Source organism: Schistocerca serialis, chromosome 1, assembly GCF_023864345.2.
Source record: "Schistocerca serialis cubense isolate TAMUIC-IGC-003099 chromosome 1, iqSchSeri2.2, whole genome shotgun sequence".
NCBI lineage: Eukaryota > Metazoa > Arthropoda > Insecta > Orthoptera > Acrididae > Schistocerca > Schistocerca serialis.
The window spans coordinates 677,331,075-677,348,381 of record NC_064638.1 but is presented as its reverse complement, the minus strand read 5'-3'; the positions used below and the strand labels follow the sequence as shown (position 1 = coordinate 677,348,381).

General features: G+C 39.3%; 1 protein-coding gene across 2 annotated transcripts in view; it reads right to left on the bottom strand.

Annotated features, from left to right (window-relative positions):
• The window catches only part of LOC126480126 (ionotropic receptor 25a), a 417,221-nt gene that overhangs the window by 271,916 nt on the left and 127,998 nt on the right, over positions 1 to 17,307 (bottom strand). For both annotated transcript variants that reach the window (XM_050103840.1, XM_050103842.1), the window contains exon 6: positions 12,446 to 12,669. In XM_050103840.1, the coding sequence (XP_049959797.1) occupies positions 12,446 to 12,669 (224 nt within the window). The remainder of the gene's footprint in view (positions 1 to 12,445; positions 12,670 to 17,307) is intronic.

Genomic DNA, 17,307 nt, shown 5'->3' with positions numbered 1-17,307 from the left:
GGACATCTATCCACATTCCTCCAGAACCTCAAAACCTTCTCACCCATTCATTTCATCTGGTCCTCCACAACCCAACAAGCCACCTTCCTCAATGTTGACCTCCACCACAAAATGGCTAGATCAGTACATCTGTCCATATCAGACCTACTGACCACTAGCAATATCTCTACTTCGACAGCTGCCACCCATTCCTTACTAAGAAGTCCCTTCCATGCAGTCTAGCGACATATAGCTGTCGCATATGTAGTGATGAGCAGTCCCTTTCAAAATATACTATGTGTCTCACTGAAGCCTTCACAGACTGTACTTATCCTCCCAATCTAGTACAGAAACAGATCTCCCATGCCTTTTCTCTCCAGACACCCAAACCCTCCCAAAGTCACACAGTATGGCCGCAGAGAAATATACCCTCATGACTCAGTAACACCCTGAACTTCGTGCAGCTGAATCATATTCTCAGCCAGGGCTTCAACAACCTCTCATCGTGCGCTGAAATGAGGAATGACCTACACACTATTCTCCCCATCCCTTCCACAGTGGTATTCCTCTTACCTCCCGACTCAAACAATAACCTCGGCCACCTCTGCACAACCCGTTCCCAACCCCTTGCACCATGGCTCATCCCCCTGTAATAGACCTAGATGCAAGACCTGTGCCACACATCCTTCCACCACCATCTACTCCAGTCCAGTCTCAAGCATCACTTATCCCATCAAAGGCAGATGTACATGTGAAACCAGTCACATTATCTACAAGCTAAGCTAGCCTACAACCACTGTGCTTCATTCTATGTGGGCCTGATGACCAATAAGCTGTCTGTTCACATGAATGGCCACTGACAGTCTGCGGTCAAGAAAGAGCTGGACCACCCAGCTGCTGAGCACACTGCCCATCACAATGCTATTGATTTTAAAGACTGCTTCACAGCATCTGCCATCTGGATCCTTCCTATCAACACCAGCTTTTCTGAACTGTGCAAGTGGCAACTCTCCACGCAATTTATACAACATTTCCATAATCCTCCTGGCCTCAACCTTCATTAGTTATTGTCCTCCACCTACCTGCCCCTTCCCTGTTCCCACTCCACAGCCTTCTATTCCACAAGCCCACCCACAGACTTTTTTACTTCTCTCCTTTTCCACCTCCACCCCACTCTCCATCTAATGTTCTGACCACACCTAGCTGCCCTGCCTTCTCTCTACCTCATTCCTGTATGCTTCCACAAACAGTACTTTACCATTCCCTATCCATAATCTGCTTTCCCTACCTCTCCCTTCCCCAGCCTTGTGTGAACTGTGTTTGCATGAGTGTGTGTGTGTGTGTGTGTGTGTGTGTGTGTGTGTGTGTGTGTTGTCTATTTGAGAAGAAGACCTTCTTGCTGGAAGCTTACATGTTTGGTAGTCTTTTTTTGTCTGTCTGCAACTCACCATCTCTACTTATGGTGAGTAGTGATCTATTCTTTTCATAATACTGTAATACTCTAAATCTATATTACTTATGTTCTTTATTCCATAATTGTGGATAGACCTTCTGCAAGGGAAAATCTCTTGCTGGTTTTACATTGAGGGGAGACTGGCTTTAATATAGAGGGAAAGTATAGTTAGTTCTTTGAAATGTGGCCAGCATAACACTGTTTGGAATGTCTGTAAATGTTTTCACTGCTTTTTCATTGGTACATGAACACTATTTGTGCACCAGAAGAGTTGCCCCATTAGCTATTTCCGTAAGTGGAGAGTGAGTGAAAGAAAGCATAATATAAACACTGAAGCTGTTCTTGAATGACCCAGTGTTTTAATTTGCATAGTAATAAGTAAATCACACATGACAGTTTAATGCACAACTGCTCTATGTGTGTACATTTCCTTTCATTTGTGGATTCTAATGAATTCCTAGTAACCTGACAGAATCCACACTCGTTTGCCTTTTCACTTACTGTATGAAGAAAGAAGGATGTTTTCAGTTTTGGTTTTATTTAATACTAGTTTACTGTCACATAGCCATTGTGCAGACGTATCAACCGTTGTCAGTGTTTCATTTTCCCCTTTTTCTCTATTCAGATCAGTCATTATAAGGATTATATCATTACTGACTTGTAGGGCAAAAATCTTAGCAAATTATTCACATATATTACAAGAAGAAAAGGGGCCATAACAGGAACTTGTGACAGTCCTGAGTAACAAGGTAAAGCATTCAATCTACAATTATTTACAATGACTTCTTCTTTTCCATCTAACAGATACACTCTGATTAATGATAGCTCATTGACTTGGTATTATTATTTATATATTTATTCGTTTCACCCTCCAAGGAGCACACAGAACCATTAATTAGCACTGGTCTTCTAAGCTTTCTTGTTCTTCTTTTCTTCCCAAAGCTTCCTCATCCTTTCACTATGGGCCTGTCTTCTTTCTAGTGTCCATGTGTTTTTCAATTTCAGATTCTTTTCCATTGTGTTTTTGGTTGTAAACTAATGAGAGTTGATTTATTGTCTGTGCGTAGCCCGTGTGGTATCTAGCAGGTCAATACTGAGTTCCATGGGGTCATTTTGGGTTTCTGCTAGCCAGTGTGCCATGGTTTGGCGAGTTCCTTTGATGATAAGGAACATTTTCTTGGTCATTCTACAGGTGTCCGTTCTTGCTAAATGTCCGTAGAATTTCAATCGTCTTTTCTGTGCAACTGACATGAAAAATTGAATCCTTGAGTACAGTTCTTTAGAGCTTTTGCACACCCAGATACGATCTTGAATCTTGGCTCCAAATATTTTTCTGAGTATTTCACTGTCCACTTTCTCAATGTCCTTGATGCTGATGGTTAATGATGATGTTTCTGTTGTGTAGAGGGCTTCTGGAAGAGTGACTGTATGATAGTGGTGAAGTCTGGCATGGGTGGATAGCGATTTCTTATTGTATGTGTTCCAGGTCCTTCGTATGATATTGTCACATAGAAGACGGTGTAATTAGATGAATGACGAACACTAACTTCACTCAACGAAGGTTTATTCAGCACTTGCACATACGAGAGCGCCAAGCAAACTGCCTCTGGCCAGAGCACATTCAGTATATATACAATTACAGAACATTCCAGTACAATGATTCTTGACATTTGTGGATACTTGTAGAATGTACTCAAACTGAATACCGAGATTAAAATTTCACAGTTCAGGTGAGTTTTGAACTCACGACCCTCCATGCAACAGTCTAGTATCATAACCACTACATTACAGCGACTGTGCTACTCAGCTTCTTCTGCGATATTGTTCCCTCCTTAAGAGAACAGCGTCTCAGTGTTACATCCTCCTAGTTCAGGAATGAGTCATCAGTTCTGCATACTCCGACTCCCGATGACTGATGTTCGCCCCTGCTGCTACATTCTTTTTCACCTTTCCGCGTTTTTCCTGTTGCTGGAGCTTTGAATTTACCCTGGGTTGCAGGATCCTTATAGGGCTTCATTTGAAGGGCATGGACCATATCTCTGATCTTTCGTCACCTTGTGTCAGGGTTGAAATCTTCAACTTCGTAAGTAACATCAGACAACTGTCTTACAACCTTATAAGGTCCAAAGTAGCACCTGAGGAGCTTCTCAGAGAGACCAAGCTTCCAAACAGGAGTGACGATCCAGGCGAGGTCACCGGGCTGGTATACAGCAGGGCGGTGGCTTGTGACAAACCTTCAGCAACTGTTTTCTTGAGCCTGCAGCATGTGGAGTCCAGCTTACTGCCAAGCTTCCTCAGCTCTGGTTAACACCTGACTGATGTAATTGTCATCCATGTTATCAGGATGCAACGGAAACACAGTGTCCATCATCGTAGTCACCTTATGCTCATGCACCAGGAAAAAAGGCATAAATCCTGTGGTGTCTCATTTGGCGGTGTTGTAGGCAAACGTCACAAAAGGTAGCACCTCATCCCAGTTGCTCTGCCCAACATTGACAAACACTGATAGCATGTTGGCCAAGGTCTTATTAAGGCATTCAGTAAGCCCGTTAGTTTGCGGATGGTAGGCAGTCGTCATGTGATGAGTAATGTTGGACCGACGGTTTACCTCTGTCACAAGATTTGACTGAAAAACTTTCAATCGATTCGTAATTAATTACCTTGGGGCACCGTGTTTTAACAGAATGTCTTCCACAATGAATTTGGCTACCTCGAATGCTTTGGCTGTTTTCACGGCTTTTGTAATGGCATAGGCTATCAGATAATCAGGCAAACAATAATCCATCTATTGCCACTAGCAGACATTGGAAATCATCTGAGGAGGTCAATCCCATTGTTGTTGTTGTGGTCTTCAGTCCCAAGACTTGTTTGATGCAGCTCTCCATGCTACTCTATCCTGTGCAAGCTTCTTCATCTCCCAGTACCTACTGCAACCTACATCCTTCTGAATCTGCTTAGTGTATTCATCTCTTGGTCTCCCTCTATGATTTTTACCCTCCACGCTGCCCTCCAATACTAAACTGGTGGTCCCTTGATGCCTCAGAACATGTCCTACCAACCGATCCCTTCTTCTAGTCAAGTTGTGCCACAAACTTCTCTTCTCCCCAATCCTATTCAGTACTTCCCCATTAGTTATGTGATCTACCCACCTAATCTTCAGCTTTCTTCTGTAGCACCACATTTCAAAAGCTTCTATTCTCTTCTTGTCCAAACTATTTATCGTCCATGTTTCACTTCCATACATGGCTACACTCCATACAAATACTTTTAGAAATGACTTCCTGACACTTAAACCTATACTCGATGTTAACAAATTTCTCTTCTTCAGAAATGCTTTCCTTGCCATTGCCAGTCTACATTTTATATCCTCTCTACTTCGACCATCATCAGTTATTTTACTTCCCAAATAGCAAAACTCCTTTACTACTTTAAGTGTCTCATTTCCTAATCTAATTCCCTCAGCGTCACCTGACTTAATTTGACTACAATCCATTATCCTTGTTTTGCTTTTGTTGATGTTCATCTTATATCCTTCTTTCAAGACACTATCCATTCCGTTCAACTGCTCTTCCAAGTCCTTTGCTGTCTCTGACATAATTACAATGTCATCGGCGAACCTCAAAGTTTTTATTTCTTCTCCGTGGATTTTAATACCTACTCTGAATTTTTCTTTTGTTTCCTTCACTGCTTGCTCAATATAAAGATTGAATAACATCGGGGAGAGGCTACAACCCTGTCTCACTCCCTTCCCAACCACTGCTTCCCTTTCATGTCCCTCGACTCTTATAACTGCCATCTGGTCTCTGTACAAATTGTAAATAGCCTGTCACTCCCTGTATTTTACCCCTGCCACCATCAGAATTTGAAAGAGAGTATTCCAGTCAACATTGTCAAAAGCTTTCTCTAAGTCTGCAAATGCTAGAAACGTAGGTTTGCCTTTCCTTAATCTAGCTTCTAAGATAAGTCATAGGGTCAGTATTGCCTCATGTGTTCCGATATTTCTATGGAATCCAAACTGATCTTTCCCGAGGTTGGCTTCTACTAGTTTTTCCATTCGTCTGTAAAGAATTTGCGTTAGTATTTTGCAGCCGTGACTTATTAAACTGATAGTTCAGTAGTTTTCACATCTGTCAACACATGCTTTCTTTGGGATTAGAATTATTATATTCTTATGGAAGTCTGAGGGTATTTCGCCTGTCTCATCATCTTGCTCATCAGATGGTAGAGTTTTGTCAGGACTGGCTCTACCAAGGCTGTCAGTAGTTCTAATAGAATGTTGTCTAATCCTGGAGCTTTGTTTTGACTCAGGTCTTTCAGTGCTCTGTCAAACTCTTCACACAGTATCATATTTCCCAGTTCATCTTCATCTACATCCTCTTCTATTTCCATAATATTGTCCTCAAGTACACCGCCCTTGTATAGACCTTCTATATACTCCTTCCACCTTTCTGCTTTCCCTTCTTTGCTAAGAACTGGGTTTCCATCCGAGCTCTTGATATTCATACAAGTGGTTGTCTTTTCTCCAAAGGTCTCTTTAATTTTCATGTAGGCAGTATCTATCTTACCCCTAGTGAGATAAGCTTCTACATCCTTACATTTTTCCTCTAGCCATCCCTGCTTAGCCATTTCGCACTTCCTGTCAATCTCATTTGTGAGACGTTTGTATTCCTTTTTACCTACTTCATTTACTGCATTTTTATGTTTTCTCCTTTCATCAATTAAATTCAATATTTCTTCTGTTACCCAAGGGTTTCTACTAGTCCTTGTCTTTTTACATACTTGATCCTCTGCTGCCTTCACCACTTCATCCCTCAAAACTACCCATTCTTCTTCAACTGTATTTCTTTCCCCCATTCCTGTCAATTGTTCCCTTATGCTCTCCCTGAAACTCTGTACAACCTCTGGTTTAGTCAGTTTATCCAGGTCCCATCTCCTTAGATTCCCACCTTTTTGCAGTTTCTTCAGTTTTAATCTACAGTTCATAACCAACAGAGTGTGGTCAGAGTCCACATCTGCCCCTGGAAATGTCTTACAATTTAAAACCTGGTTCCTAAATCTCTGTCTTACCATTATATAATCTATCTGAAACCTGAGGTCAATCCCAACACACTGGAAAGGCGTTTTACTGGTGGAACTGGTACGAGTCGGCCAGGTGGTTTCTGAGGAACTGCCTTTCTCCTCTGGCACTCTCGACAGTGCGGCACATAGTGATAGACACTCCTAAATAAACCTGGCCAGAAAAATCTCTGGCGGATCCTATCACACATCTTAATAAATCCTAAATGTCCAGTCTCAGGTGTCTCATGGAATTTCCGTAGAACATCTAAGTGCAAGTGTTAAGGAATCACTGATAGCCACCTCTTTCCTAATGGATCAAAGTTTTTCTTGTGAAGTAATCCATTAACTACCTTAAATTGTCCTTTTACATCCTCTGGCCAATTTAAGGCAAGAATAATTTGAGATATCTTGGCATCCTTCTTCTGCTGAGCGGAGATATCCTGGAGTGCAGCGAGACAGTCACTATCTTCATCAAAGTCTTGATGGTCTTGCACAGGGTTTCTTGTAAGACATTCAGCATGTTGTTTTCTTCCACTTGTGTACACTGTGGTAATGTCATACTCTTGAAGATGTAGTACCCACCTGGCGAGTTGTCCTGTTGGACCCTTAAGACCTGTCAACCAACAAAGTGAATGATGGTCTGTAACAACTGTGAATTGCCTTCCATTGAGATACTGTCGAAATTTGCACATGTCCCAGGTCACAGCAAGATATTCTCTTTCTGTAGTTGTTTCTCTTGGCTTTTGTAAGTGTCCTAGAAGCATAGGCTATAACCTTCTCTTTTCCATCCGAAATTTGCACTAGAACAACATCGATCCCATACCCACTGGCATCTGTGTGTAGTTCTGTAGGTGCTCTCTCATCATACAGATGAGGGACGGGGTCAGTTGTCAGAGCTTTTCCCAGCACATTGAAAGAATCTTGTTGAGCACCACCCCAAGTAAATTTAGTATCTGCTTTTAAAAACTCTTGGAGTGGCTTGGCTTTGATACAAAAGTCTTTGATAAAATGACGGTAATAAGAACATAATCCAAGGAAGCTTCTCACATCTCTAATACTTTTAGGAATAGGAAATTCTGTTATAGACCTCACCTTTTCTGGGTCTGGCCGCATACCTTTGTTTGACTCAAGGTGCCCAAGTATTTTGATTTCTTTTGCTCCAAAGAGACACTTTCTTAGATTAAGTTTCAGTCCGCCTTGTTGGAGACACTTAAGAATGGCCATCAGTCTTTTTATGTGTTCATCAAATGTCTCTGTGAACACAATAATGTCATCTAAATAACAAAGACACATCGTCCACTTCAGGTGACTTAGAAGATTACCCATCATCCTTTCAAAAGTTGTTGGTGCATTACTCAAATCAAATGGCATTACCTGAAACTCATAAAGCCCCTCCAGGGTGATGGGGTGATGAATGCAGTTTTCTCACGATTAGCCACATCTACTTCAATTTGCCAGTATACTGAGTACATGTCCATGGTTGAGGAAAACTTAGCCCCCTTCAGACAGTCTAGTGTATCGTCAATTCGTGGAAGAGGGTAAACGTCCTTTTAAGTTATCTTATTAAGCTTCCTGTAATCAACACAAAAGTGCCAACTGTCATCCTTCTTCCTGATGAGAACCACTGGTGATGACCATGAGCTCTGCAAAGGCTGAATAATGTCATTCTTCATTATTTTCTCTACCTCATCCCTAATTATTCGACATTCTTTTTCTGACACACAGTATGCTCTCTGGCTTATTGGTTGATTGTCTCCAGTGCTAATCCAGTGCTTCACCATCAATATGTCTAATTTTCTCTTCACCTGTGGACTGAAGCATTCAGAGGACTCTTGAAGAATGGCAAGTAGCTTCTTCTGTTGTTCCTTAGTGAGATCTGATGACAGTCAAACTAGAAGATCTTGTCTCGTAGTGGTTGTGCTAATTTTGCCCAAAGACTCAGCATGGGAGGTTTCTATGATGCTTAGCTGTTCTGCAATTAATGGCTCAGCATTTGCTATGCACATGCATCTTGGAAGGATCTGCAGTTCTCAGCAACAGGTAACTATCCACAATTCACCGAATCCATTCTTAAACAAGGTGACTGAGGCTGGGATAGTCAAGTTATTCTTCAGTGGTATGCTTCTCTTACATTCCACTACAGAATCCAAGGGTTGACGCATGGCATGATACATGACAGTTATGTTTCTAGCACTGACTGCAGGAATGATCACTTCATTCAGCACACATAGTCTCCACACACTCAGATGCGCCTCTATCTGTCCACAGTATCTCATCTTGTCTAGCATAATCTTCAAGGACCACAATCTATAATTGACTGAGAAGCTTTTAAAAAGTCCCATCCATGAATGACATCATGACTACACTCTTGTAAGACTACAAATTCTAAGAACTGTATATGGCCACTTATACCCACATGAATGACACATCTTCCTGTAGGTTTTATATATTTCCCATTAGCCACCTTCAGCAGAGATGTTTTGCTGTCGATGAATACACTTTTATGCAACTGGCAACAGTACTTCTCCAAAATGAGTGAATATGATGCTCCAAAGTCCACAATAGCTTGAGCTGGTCAGCCATCCATGAGGATATCAACTTAGTTTCCTATCATTTTTGCAGTGATCGACAGTGGGGGATTTTTCTCTTCAGCGACCTCACCTCCAAGGAAGGTCGCACCCTTTAGTTTACCAGGTTGCGGTGGCTAGGTGATAGGCTGGAGCTTCTAAACGGTGATGGAGACTTTGATCGGCATGTTGGAGAGCGACCTCTCCAACAGCTAGCTTGTGGCAATGGTGACCTACGTCATTCTGCATCCACATCTTCTTGTTTATCTTCGTCATCCCAGAGTTGGCGTTGACTAAGATAGGCCTGTTGTCTTCTGGTGCAGGCATCATCAAATATCCACCACCTTTCTTGACAACAGTGCACCAAATGTCCTGGTTGTCCACAGTGGAAACATACTGGTTGGTTATCCTGGGTCCTCCAGATGCCAGTCTTCCTTAGTGTCCAAAGAGGTTCCTTATACAGCATTGTAGGAATGTAACTTTGCCTGGGTCTCAACTTTTTCACTGTTTTAAACGGAAATAAATGATGGGAGATTGGGTTCAAGGTCTGTTCCACTTCCTCCCTTATGACCCCTTGAAGTGCCTCGGTTTTTTGCTCGCTGTGCGATCCAAGTGACTTCTGAACTTCCTCTCTCGCTATCTGATGAAGAACACTTGTGAAATAAGTTTCTTCCTCCATCACAGACATCGATACAATGTTTGGAAGCTGTTCAGACTTCTTGCGTGTAATTTTTTTTTTGATGCAGTGTCTCGATATACTGGCACCATTTTATGAAGTCGTCTGTTGTCGAAACCTCTTTCAGGAGTAGGGCTTGATACATGTCCTCAGCAATGCCCTTCATGAGATGTGCAACATTATCTTCCTCCTTCATTCTAGGATCCACTATTTTACACAACTTCAAGATGTCTTGAATGTAGGATGCTGTAGTTTCTCCTGGATGCTGTGCCCTGCACTTTAATTTATCTTCAGCCATGCGCTTCTGTCATTGTGTCGCCGGAATACTTGCACAGTTCCACCTGGAATACTTCCTAGCTTGTGAACTTCTCCTCACTGTTCTCATACCATTGCTTGGCAGTGCCCTCCAAGTAGAAAAATACATTAGCCAAACACATGGTGTCATCTCATTTGTGAAATTTTGCTATATGTTCTTATACCTTCAGCCACTTGTTTGGATCTTGGCCGTCATTACCAGAGAACCTGGTAGGATGTCTCATGTGGTGGCACACAGTTGCTGTCATCATAACGTCCTCTTCTCCAATAGATCGCGATCTGCTGAATTTAGCTTGAGCTTGATTTCTCGCCACATAAATGGCGACTCTATCGTGGCTTGATGGGAGCCACTGTGTCATCGATAATGTACGTTCTCACAAGTCACAATAGCCAGCATCTACACTAGAATATTGTCACGTAGAAGAAGGTGTAATTAGATGAATGACGAACACTAATTTCACTTAATGAAGGTTTATTCAGCACTTGCACATACAAGAGCGCAAAGCAAAATGCCTCCGCCCAGAACACATATGATATATATAAAGTTACAGAATATTCCAGTACAATGGTTCTTGGCATTTGTGGATACTTCTAGAATGTACTCAAAATGTATATAGAAATTAAAATTCAGGTGAGTTTTGAACTCACAACCCCTCATGCAACAGTCTAGTAGCATAGCCACTACACCACGGCGACTGTGCTACTCAGCTTCTTCTGCGACAATATTGTTGAAATTTAGATATTATTATATATTTGGCACAGTATCAAATGCTTTGTTTAGATAATGGAACCAAGCATAGGCAAAAGAATGGCTTTCAAAACATTCCAGCACATCTATAACCAGAGATTTTACAGTTTGATGCTAGATAAACCAGGCCTAAAGCCATAAAGCAAAGAAGAGATGGGCACAGACAGAGGGTGTATACTCTTAACACACAACACCCTGTTGCAGAGCGTGCTCTACAACATTACACTCAGTGCCTGTTTCACACATGCCAACAGGATTCTTCACCAAAGACACCAGTTTCTCAGAATTCCACAGGTGGAAACTGGTGCTCCAACATGTCCTTGGTTCTCGCCACCCACCTGGCCTTAATTTACATTAATTTCTTCGGTCTTAGCATTTCTCCTCAGTAACTATACCTTTTACTTTTCCATATCTTTCTGACTTGTCTATTTTTCTGTTTGCTCCACCTCTTGCTCCATAGACAATATATATAGCTTTGCACTCTTATAAACGCTAACAGAAAAGTTAACTCAAACAGGAAAGTCATAATTACAGCATATTGGCTTATAATCTGAATTTACAATAACAATAAACAAGGCTCAATGTCTGAGAGCGGGAACAATAGGAGATGGGCTGAGGGGTGAGGGGGGGGGGGGGGATGGACATAGAAAGAGAAACAATGACATGGACAGAGAGACTGGACAGGAGGAGGTGGGGAAAGAGAGGGGAGAAAAAGGTTTCTAAAGAAAGGGGGAGGTGATGATGGACAGAGAGTGGGGGAAAGAACGGCAGGATGAGATCAGAGTGTGGTGGAAGGAGGTTATGGGCAGATAGAGGGGTGAGAGCAGGGCAGGAGCTGTTGGAGAGAGAGGGGGAGGAGAAAATGAACAGAGAGAGGGGTGAGAGTGGGGCAGGAAGAGATGGAGAGAGAGACACAGGAAGGAAAGTATGAACAGAGAGAGGGGGAGGAGTTGATGGACAGTGAGACGGGGTGGAGGAGGAGATGGACAGTGAGATTTGGTGGGGGAAGAGATATACAAAGAGAGGGGGAGGAGGAGATGGACAGTTGGGAGGTGGAGGAGATGGACAAAGAGAGGGAGAGGAGTAGATGGACAGAGACATGGGTGAAAAGTAGATTAGACTGTATATCCAATTCCCATATAAGCACAGCTTTCTCCTTTCCATTTGCATCGTTGGGTACAGCTAGTTGTTTAATATTTTTGGATCATTGCAAATATATTTTAGAATGTCTCCCACAATGTTTGCAAAGTTGCAACTTAACAAAGGGAAATAAACTAACTTGTTCCACACCATTCCAAGTAACATTCTAAGGTATGATGGAACACACAAGTAAGTAAACAAAACTTTTTCTGAAGTGAATCTTGCAAGTGAAGTCACATGACAAATCTAAGAGAAAGTACAAACAAAAAACAAAAATTCAGCTGAATAATTTAAAGTTGTATTATGAGGAAAAAGTTTCAACAGATGTGATGTCAGTTTAAGAAAATGTAGGAAGAAGAAATCCTTCTGCTAATTTTTCACATTCCTCTGTGTGAAAATCAGCATGGTACACACAAAAGGCTAAATTTTCGTAGGTTCTTTTATGTGAGAGAGGGAGAATATAACATGCATGTACAGACAGTAGCAAGCATACAACAACAGACACAAACCTGTGTAACAGCATACCATCCAAACTGGCGACCATAAAACTCCATATCAGCAGCAGCCTCAAGCACTTTGTTAACAGTGTCCATTCTACCAAGAATAAAGTAATTGAACACTTCACGTTGCTTAAATGTTGATAGCTGTTCTCCAATATTTTTAAATTTGATTTCATTGATTATATGTCTTGTTGGGACATTCTGGAGCAAGGATTTATATTTATGGTCCATGACTGTTTAGACAGAAGATGGAAGGTGAAATTTTACTAAATTATTTTCCATAATAATGAATTTATTGTTATAGGATATTTGCTTTTAGTTAAATAAGAGTCAGCTAATTTATAATTCAAAAGTAGAATTATTATGCAGTTGTTAGATACTAGCATCATTAAATAAAAAAGTCTTATAATAATAGTAAAAGTAATGGTTTTATTTGTCTGTGGACCATTCTGTACAATGGTAAAACATTTATGTGGAGTTTAAAAATTACAGTCACATGAATACACCAACAAAATTAATGATTATCTTATTATAAAAATCTAAAAACACATTCACACCCATCAACCCCCCCCCCCCCCACACACACACACAAAACCACACTCACAGATTTTTTTAAAAAATGTTTCAATGAGTGACACAAACATATATCAATAGACAAAATGTTTATTTATAATAAAATAACAACTTAAAAGCAATGAATATGTACAGATATGATTATCGTGCATTAAAGCCAATGAAGGTTATCCAAAAAAATTCAATGCTTATACAGTTATATTACTTTAATTTTTAACTTCATGATATTCTTTGACATGAGTGACATTTTAATTTAGTTTTGAAAATAGATATACTTTTCTGTGATCTGTATATCATGTGGCAAACTGCTGTATAGAAAGCATCCTGCATTCAAAGGCCCTTTGCCATTTAATTTGAGGTGATTTCTTTCAATGTAATAATCATTTTTACTTCAAACAATGGAGAATCCAAGATGGAATGTAACAATATTAGAGAAGGAAGGTTGCCACTCACCATATAGCAGATAGGTACAACAAGATTCTCACAATTATAGCTTTTGACCATTAAGGCCTTTGTCAACAAAAGACACACTAACACACACACACACACACACACACACACACACACACACACACACACACACACACACACATGTGCGTGCGAGCGCGCGAGCGCACACACACACACACACACACACACACACACACACACACACACACACATAAATGCAACTCGCACACATGACTGCAGTCTCAGGCAACTGAAATCACACTGCTTTTTACTTCTTGTGATATAATCTTGGATGTCTCTGTTTAAAAATGTAGCATGTTTATTTTTGGCATAAAATAATTGTTTCATATATGTATAATGATGTTAATATTAATATCTTTAGTTCTATGAATTTATTTTTGCAGGAATCTCAGGGAGCTAATTTTGCCATGCATTTGACAGCTTTCTTTTATAGCTTTAGTGATCCTTGAAAATGAACATTTGCAGCATTTTGTCAGACCATGATAAAATTTGGTAATGATTAATGGGCTTGCTATTTCATGTTATTAGTAGTGTTCATGTGTTTATTGTCCTCCAAATTTTTCTCATCATAAATATTCTTGTACTCATTAATAACATATTTTACAAGATTCTCTCATGTCAAGGATGTGTCCACTATCACCTCAAGGATTTATAACTTTCTGTGTCTTTAGATCCAGTTCTCCAAGCTATAATAGTAGTGTTCAGTTATGTGTTTTGTTTGAATGTATTTGCATTTGCATGTATATGGTTTAGTTAATATCTATAAAAATATTATTTTCACTGAAGTAATTGTTTCCATTTTTTGTATTTCATGGAGCTTTCTTTTGTAGATTATCTGTTGAAACATTAGTCTGGTAGACATACCATGTAGCCCACAGTACTTTTTGTTTTTAAACCACATATTATTTTTACTAATTCAGAGCCATTTGTTGGAAAAAGGAATAAACATTTTCATTTTATCCATTGTTGTTGGAGTGTTCCTTTATTAATCTGTCCACTATCTGACATAATCTGAAATAATTTTGGTTTAAAATATTCCTAACTTTTTGAGAAACCATGACTTTCTTTCCCTTCTTCTTGATAGTTACATTCCCATTGTTTTTCATGTCTATACATTCCCTCTCTTTCCTTATGTGGGACGACATGGTCTTCGTGAGGTTAGTAGAAACTGCAGTTTTGTTCTTGTATTATTTGATGTTGGTTTCTCTCATCTTTTCATTATATGACTTCTTCTTGTCCATATAGGTATCACAGTGTTCTTGTGTTAGTTTTACTTTATTACATTTGTTGTGACTGAGCTATTATTGTAATTAACATTTGTATTTCTACATATTATTGGAATGCAAGATTTATGTAGCAGATTAATTTTTTGCAAAATATTTTGCATCCCTTATTTATGTTTCCTGTGAAACCTATGTCATACTAGACTTCAGACTGCAGTAATATTTGCAGCCTGCATAGATCTGCTGCAACTATTTAAAAGGTTTTTTCTGACCTTGCTATCTTGTCTGATAACTTCAACTAATACCCTCTGATGGGTAGTGATCTGAAATGGCTGCATTTAAGACCTTTCTTTACTTTTTGTCTTTAATATAAAGTGTGTAACTACATGATCCATTAGTGTCTGTATTTTTACTGCACTTATGGGACCAACATCACAGGTGTTGATTAGCTCGTTGAATCTCCTTGTAGAACAATTGTCTTTTCCAATGGTAATATTTATCTGACCTGCTACAATTATGTAAGGAAATTCCCTGATACCCTTGTCTAAAACCACATCTAGCTGCTTTAGAAGACAATTCATCTGACCGGTGATTTGTATGCCTCTAATGTCACACACTTTTCCCCTTTGAACTTTGTGCTGCTGCTTATTCAAATAACATTTCTATACAGTTACCCACTGACCATGGAATGCAATCCTTCATTTCATTGTGTATATATACCATAACCCATCCACTATCATTTTCATATCTGCAGAAGTAAGTCAGCTTCTTATAGGCTGTTATGTTGTAAACACTAATTTCGTTTTCTCTTAAACCAACTTCCCTTGTAATAGAAACATATAGTAGTCCTGCTGCTACCAGTACCTAAATCTAATTTACTTGGCACCTATTGCACATTCTGTTGTAAAATTCTTACAGTAAACACGTGTATGTTTACATCTAAATGTTTTAAGTCATCTTTTCCCCTATGGTATACTAGTTCATTGAGGTGTGACTTATCTTAGAGGCTTCTTCTTAATGCTTTTGGTTAAAAATTCTTCAGATAAGAAAATCACAGTACTTTCTGTGTACCTGCTGTTCCATGTGCTTTCAATGTGGCTGTTGTATTTTCTTCTGTTGATGATTTTCCTTGTCTTATAGGTGACGTTATGGTTGTTGGTGAGCATAAAACTTCAGCATAGGCGAGTGTTTTATTTACAGCTTTCATTGCCTCTCAATGGCCAACTGTTAATCATTTTTCTCCATCACACCCTCAGCATAAGAGTGTGGTTTTGGCTGCCCCTCTATTTTCATTTTTAACACAGTCTGTGGATTGGAACTTTTTTATATTGAATTGCTGACACATAAATTGCTTTCCAGTGCGCCCAATATAATGAGTTCTTTTAAGGGACTGATGTTCAAGAAAAGACTTATTTGGACATGCATCAAACATTTTTACAGTTTCCAATTAGTGTTCTTGATCTCTTTGTTTACATATTAAGTATGAATTAAGTCTTATTGAGTAGGTATATTCAAAAGGATGATGTTAACATTCTGTTAATTATTTAGGCCTTCCACTATTGCTCTGACTATCTGCTTAGCAGTACTGTGATACACATAATTAGAGCCTCATGTTTTTTACACAAATAAATTTTTAAAAAAAGAAAGAAAAAACGGAAGCACACATCATTTTTCTAGTAGTGGCTCAGATTGCTTGTTGTAGTCATTTATTACTCCACACATAGGTACACTGGTATTATGAAAGATGTCACATTGAAGTTAATTTCATTTAGTTTATTTTAAATATCTTTTCCATAGCTATCACCCGGAACTAGTAACTTTCTCTTTTTATCACTTAGGCCACTGCACTTATTGTTGTTATATGTATGTCTACTTCCCTTATCATCCCCTTTTGTATAATTCCTTTGTACTTCTGGAAATTTCATGTAAGCATTCATGGCATCTAAAGAATCACTTCACTTTCCTAACACTTTAATTTCCATATAGCCATACTTCTTGTCTATAGTTGCTTCAAAACTGTATTTAGTCAAAAATGATGATGTAAAATTTGGTTTTGTTTCAAAGCTGAAGTTACTTTATGCACGATGTAACAGGTTTTATATTCACTACGTTCTAGTATTTACCACACAGAGGGATTTTAAGAGTGATTCCAAGTTCTACAACCTTTTTGCTACTGGATGTTTCTGTTGAAGAACATCAACGATAGGTCCTTCTATTCCAGCACAAAACTTCTCTTAATAGCAGAATATAACATACATAATGACTAATGATACATATTTGAATTTAGCCTCATTTTAGCTGCATAGTTACTACTCTAACAGTACTGTATGGAAACCGTTTCATCATCACCTAGCAAGGTCTTCAAAGTTTGCTTGTGAAAATAGCATTACATTTCCTTAAACTTGCATTCAAAAAGAATATTATAGTTCCTTAAATAAAAACAGAACACTGTTAGCATAGCTACCACAGTTTTGTCAACAAATGTGCGTGTAATGCAGACTTAAAAGTACAATTTGTAAACTAAATCCTGTTAAGAAGAACATATAAAAGTACATGATACTGTCTCTTCTAGGTCTGTTGATTTTTTTGTGACATATATAACCT